The sequence below is a fragment of the Cynara cardunculus genome, assembly GCF_001531365.2.
Source record: "Cynara cardunculus var. scolymus isolate 2C chromosome LG 11, CcrdV1, whole genome shotgun sequence".
Lineage (NCBI taxonomy): Eukaryota > Viridiplantae > Streptophyta > Magnoliopsida > Asterales > Asteraceae > Cynara > Cynara cardunculus.
This window is the reverse complement of record NC_037538.1, coordinates 14176642-14183190: the sequence shown is the minus strand read 5'-3', so window position 1 is coordinate 14183190 and position 6549 is coordinate 14176642. Positions and strand designations below refer to the sequence as shown.

Genomic DNA, 6549 nt, shown 5'->3' with positions numbered 1-6549 from the left:
AACAAAATAATAGCAATATAAATCCAACTACAACACATAATTTAACGTGATTTCATTATGGCCTTGTTTGTTTGTTTATAAATATCTCTTATCAAGCCTCTTATGTCTTATTCGTTAAGAGATAGGGTTTGAATGACTGTTTGGATTTTTCAATTTTTCAGAGGCATTTATGTCTTATTATCATCTTATATATTAAGAGATAAACCAAGCTCTTGTTTGTCTCATTGTTCTCCAGACGATCGGCAACGGCAATCAGTCAATTAACCTTAATATATCATTACAAATTCGATCTTTACCTATCCTCAATTGATGTATTTTAATATTGTTAGTGGCATACTTTCGTCTAACTGAATGCTAATTATATAATTTAAATCTAAATTTCGTAATGATGATGAATAAATATGTGAAATTATATACTTTTATTTATAAATTCAACACTGTAATATTCTAATTGGTAAAATAGACAATTGAAACAATTTCAGACATTTATCAGTTCACAAAAACAAAATTTTATTCATGTAAATCTGCTTGATTTAGATCAGGGAAATGGTGTGATTTTATGAAACCATGTGTTATGGCTCGAATTTGTTCTCAATGCTCTAATGCCCACATCGGATATGGACCGAACTGTCTCACGACATTCTGAACCCAGCTCACATACCGCTTTAATGGCTTAACAGCCCAAACCCTTGGAAGTGAAACAACCCGGAATACCAGCTAAGACCCCTAAATGACCCTCAGTGATAAAGGAAGTCTTACAAGTGTCACTATCATCTTCAAAAGAATCATGTCCAAGAATAGCACCAATTTGGCCAACAGCCAATCATCAAAAAGTGCCTTTACTGGCATCCAAACACTCCGCTCAAGACTTTGGAGCCTCACCGCTAAGAGAACATGATATACATGTCATATGAGAAAAAAAAATGTTAGACTCAACGCCTAGTGAGAATAAACAGTTATTGAATAAAGCTATAAAACATTAAACTGAAAGCATAGCTTTAATCAAGTCATTTATATAATTAAACCATATTTACCCATGGAATGATGTAAAATACCATAAGATGATGGGGGAGTCTCAATTTATCATGGGTTGTGATGGAATACATAAGTAAATCACACTTCAATGTTATATAGCATCATTTATGGATAAATAAACATTAACATCAACCTTATTCGGGTCTTTATGGAACTAAAATACATTATTTTAACATGTATATAGTTTGATAAAAATGTAGGATGAACTCACAAGTTAGGTTTTGAAGAAAACCTAAAATCCTAGTAAAATGGGGAGAAGGATGTGAAGATCTTGATTCCTTAACTCAAATTCTTGAACCTTGATGATTACTTCCAATAAATGCTTCTTGAATGCACCCAAAATCGGACCTAGGGTTTTTTAGGAATTTTAAATGAAGCGAGAGAGAGAGAGAGAGAGAGAGAGAGAGAGAGAGAGTGGCGTGGAGTAAATGAGGAGAACAAACCAACTTTCTTGACTTAAATGACCTGCACACAAAGCGCGACCCTAGGGTTGCGGGGTTGCGGCACAAGGGTCGCCTATGTCCCCACTTCAACCTAAGGTACGGGAAATGCAACCCTAGCCTTGCAATGCAAGGGTCATGGTCACGAGGGTTGTAGGGCCCCAAATCCCTTGCTTACGGTACACTAAGTGCGACCCTGACCATGCAACCACAAGGGTCGCATGACCCAAGATGTTTCCTAGAAAAACCTTCTTCATACATGTTCTAAAGGCTAAAACTCTAGGCTTAAACCCAACAATATACAATTTAGACATACAATTCTAAATACAAGCGTAACCCCAAATAAGACCTGATTAGAATCTAAATACTTGCATTACAAAATTTTGGGTGTTACACAAACCCAAGTAGAAAGTGTTACCATACAAATATAATCAATAATCTCAAAATCATTAAAAAAACTTGCTAAATACGAAAATATAAATACAGTCAATCATGAATAAGCCTTAATTGTCTTTTTTCATCAGCCAGATGTGTGCATATGACTTCACAAGTCACATCGCCCTTTTCTTTGAATTTAAACTTCTGAGCTGTCCCACAACTTGACACGTGACTTGCCTAGTCGCCAAAACTGTGCCCTAATATCTGTAAGCCTCACATATGACATCAATGCGACCTCGAACATCCCTTGCCAAAGTCGTTATAGCTTTGTTGTGCAACTTCCAAGTTGCATGAAAGTCACAAGCTTGTATCGAGAAGTTTTTCTTTGTAGAAACGACTTCCGCATACAATTTTCCTGGTCACCCAGAAGATGCATACACTTACATAAATCCATTTTACAAATTACAATATAAACTAACCTTTCATTAAAGGATTTCCGCACACCTTCGTAACTCAACATTTGCTATGTTAAAGCAATATAGTGCAAACTTGACAACATTCTCCTAGAGTTTGGTTAATTCATAACAGTTCGAGTATGCCCCTTAAAGTTACGAGTTTTTTTTTGTCAATATGTGAGAAAAAAAATAACGGGAACACCTGCAATTTGTGCGTGATTGATCATATGGTTCTTACATATAATGATGTCTTGTACGATTATGCTTTTAAGATCTTTAGAAAACATTTTCCGTATGATTTTCAAAAGTTAGTGTGGAAAGGAAAGTATAAACTAGGTATATGCCTTATCGAAGCCCTCTCCATCATCGCGGATATTATTTCCATGTAGACGCGTTGACAATAACCGAAAATCTACAATGCATTTTTTAGCCCAACTAACGTATTAGTGTTCCGGCCCATGTTTTATGCTCGAACTTCAACTAGTTAATATGTGAAGCAAACAACTATTTGTTAGTTCTCAGTTGTCTTTTTTTACCATAAAAACCGCACTTGTTATTTTTTTTTTGGCATTGTTCAACAAAATATAACTTCAACCTCAGTTTCAATTATCATCAGGTGCATAGGAGGTTTTTTGTCAGTTCCAACACTATGTGACGGTTGGCGTAGATCGCTTGAATCAATAGCGCTTTTACGTTGACTATACTAATCTCAAAATAATCAACGTAGTTGAAAAACTAATTTATCATTAATGCCGATCCCTGTAATTTTGAGAGATCAGACATAGGTTCATTAAACCGACAATCACCTGATGAAAACAATTAAAGACGACACAAATCAAGACGACAATTGACATAACTATCGGTTAACGATAATTTATTAGCAGTAAAAATTGGAATTAAACAAAAAGAAAAACAATCGTTATCTCATAATTTAATTGGTCGAAAAAATACGGAAAAAGATGGTTGGCATGTCTTCAAATGGTGGGGTGTATATGTAGCATTGGAGGCCATGGTCCTTTAATGCTAGAAACAAACTTCAATTCGCGATCAATATTTTCGCCATTGCCATTTCAGCTCTCACTCATCAGGTGATTCCCGCAAAAAAACCACGAAACCTACCTCCCTGAGAAAGTAGTTAATTTCTTCCATTGATTGGTCGTCAATTGATCAAGTGAGTCGATGTCGTTCTCGTTCTTCAAGGCCTTAAGGCCTAAAACCCCACAAGAACTCGCCAGAGCAATCAAAGACAGCCTCATGGCTCTCGACACCAAAACCGTTGTTGAGGTGAAGACACTCGAGAAGGTTTGTACTGATATTGTGGAAAATTTTCTTCCTTTGATTTGGAGATGGTGCAATGTAACTGTTCAATTTTGGAATTTGTTGGTGAATTGAACTTGTATGCAATTAGAAATAGGATTGGTGATCTTGGTTGAATTTTACAAAACGTTTAGGTGTGTTTCCCTAAGTCACTCACATTTGGTCTGTACTAGTTTTATAATACGAATAGGAAGAAGGGTCATGTGGAGTTTAGGAGGAATATAGGGAAATTTGCCCCTTGGAAAGGAAAAAGCTCTTCCTGGAATGGATACGTATCCATACATTTAACATATGTTTACATATATACATATGCATCTGAAAATGTTACTCCACAGGTTCCGAAAACAGGAGCTAAACTATCCTTTTCTGGAAAAGACTAAAATTTCTATTTCAAAAGCTAGGTTGGGGGATAGCAGCTGCAGCAGAAGCCCCCTCTCCCATTTTTTTTTTGTGTTTAAAAACTTTTGTTATAAAATCATAAATTAAATAACTTTCTCCCTTTCGAGAAAAGTTTATAAATTTTGTTTTGTAGATTTATAGGTTCTACTAATAAAATTACCCTTCAATAAGCGAAGGCTTAGTAGATTTTCTGGCCCTGTTGCTGGATAAACCCTTTAATAAGCAAAGGCCACACATTTGTTAATGGGCACAATTAGGTTCGAGTAGATCATGCGGTATAACTTGTAATGAATATATAATTTCTATAACAATGGTTTGACTATTCAGACTAAGCTAAGCCTTAAGGATTTCCTTGTCATTGTAGTAGGCTTATTGGCATCCATAATAGATTTCTCTAATAATACCTCCGCTTAAATTAACAAGCCTTTATCTATGTAATCTGCATTGGAACACTCATTTATTTGGATACATAGGGAGCAATACTTTCCAAGACTAATATACAAATACATTCGTCAATACAGGCATTGGAAGAAGTGGAGAAGAATTTTGGTGCAATGAAAGTTATGCTTTTAGGAGATGGGGAGGTTGAACCAAACGTTGATCAAATTATACAATTGACTGTAGAAATTTGTAAAGAGGATGTAGTTGCTCTTTTCTTTCACAAGTTATCAATACTTGGGTGGGAGGTGAGCGATTATGATACTGCCGTCTCATGTATTCAGCTTTTGTATGTGTTAACACACGATGACATTGTGCTTTTACTTAGGCAAGAAAAGATCTAGTCCAATGTTGGTCCATACTATTGAAGCAAAAGGTTGGATCAACTTACTGTTGTGTGCAATTCCTGGAGAACCATTCGGATTTACTAGACTTTCTGGTTGCAGGGTAGGTGAATTGGTATTCAATTTCTAATCACTAATTTATTATCTTATGCATGTTGGAAGACATCGGTTGTTACTTGATATAATTTTTATTGGTTACCTTCCCTCGCCTTCCATCAAAGTATAGAATTGTGTGTATCCTTGTTATCTATTACAACATGAACCTTCACCAAATTGTACTTATTGCCTACCTATAATTTACACCATGCACCTAATGCTGAATAGTTTTATGCAATTGCTACACTCACATTCAATTGTAGTTGATCATAGGACTAAGGCACTTTCTCAACCCAATCAGGATGAGGGATGACATAGATTCTTGGAGATTTAGGACTTATTGGTGCATGCATGCTCTTCTGTTAAGTTGCTGCATGCCAAGATGTCCTGAGGAGTGCATTTTCTTTCCCTTATGGCCAGACAACACCTTCTGTAAGTTACAAAAGTGGATGAGTTGATCTTGGCAGGCCAATGAGGGTCTCAATGGTAGGATATTTACCATTGGACGACTAGTTGTATGAATCTCTGCATATCAGTCTACATGTGCAAAAGGTCTTGTCATGATGTGAACGAGTCAAATTACTTCTCTCTGTCTTCTTGGGTAGCTCAAGGAATGAACTGTTAGCTTATGCATTTATAGCACAAGACTTGGTAAGTGAATATAGAAGATTGTGTTGTTAATGTTTTCCTGGTCAAGTAAGGCTTTGAGTTATGTGTATGGGTGAAAGAAGTTTGTGCAATATTATATTACCCGGATATGGCTATTCATGCATTCTTCCTTCTAGCATCTGTCTTCTTATGCTTCTTCGTCATGGTTAAATTCCAAGGAGTTGTTATATATGACTAGTTATTTGCGTGGTTCAAGAAGCTTACTTTCTGAATATGAACAGTTATGATAACAAGGAGATCGCCTTAAATTGTGGAAACATGTTGAGGGAATGCATCAAGTTCCCGACTCTTGCAAAGTAAGACATTTATGCTGCTTACCCTATATCTGGTCTATCATTTTGTAGATATCGGAATAACAATACCATACGATTGACATTAGAGGTTGATTGTGGCTGACATTTGTTCTGCAATCTAATTGCAACATATATCTGTTCCAATGACTACTGTAATACTTCCTAAGATGGCATGCAAAGGAACTTCCAAGCAGGGAGAATGCTTATTTATATTTGATTAATTATGTTCTGATTTAAAGGATATGTGAGATTATATATCTCCTGTAAGATTAATTCATAATGGTTGAATTAAGGATCTGCAGATTATTTTAATTATTCCTGAGTGTGGCTACCAAATTATGCACCTAACAATGAGGTTCGCATAAAAACTACTGTAAATGCAATAAGTTGACTGAAACTAGTGTAGTCAACCTCCCAGGTCTATATTGTAAGTTGTAGCCTCTGTAAGAAGTTTAGACAGCTGAAAGTGGTAGGCATTGTGCTTCTCACTGTTTTGAATACTCGTATCCGTTACTTGGGTGCAATTCATTGGGGGATATGGTGGGGTCTTCAAGTGTTGATTGTATCCTCAAACTGATGACCAAATATACAAGGGGATGCATGGTTGGGGATATGGGAAGGGCAATTTTCTTAATTTAGAAAATAGAGATGAAAGATCACAAATTGTATAAAAGTTTAAATTATT

General features: G+C 35.9%; 1 protein-coding gene across 2 annotated transcripts in view; it reads left to right on the top strand.

The window, feature by feature from the left end:
• The first annotated feature begins 3340 nt into the window (after positions 1-3340).
• LOC112521623 (calcium-binding protein 39) overlaps positions 3341-6549 on the top strand; it is a 12173-nt gene continuing 8964 nt past the window's right edge. For both annotated transcript variants that reach the window (XM_025130591.1, XM_025130592.1), the window contains exons 1-4: positions 3341-3610; positions 4546-4710; positions 4791-4909; positions 5793-5867. In XM_025130591.1, the coding sequence (XP_024986359.1) occupies positions 3488-3610; positions 4546-4710; positions 4791-4909; positions 5793-5867 (482 nt within the window). In that variant the 5' untranslated portion in view covers positions 3341-3487. The remainder of the gene's footprint in view (positions 3611-4545; positions 4711-4790; positions 4910-5792; positions 5868-6549) is intronic.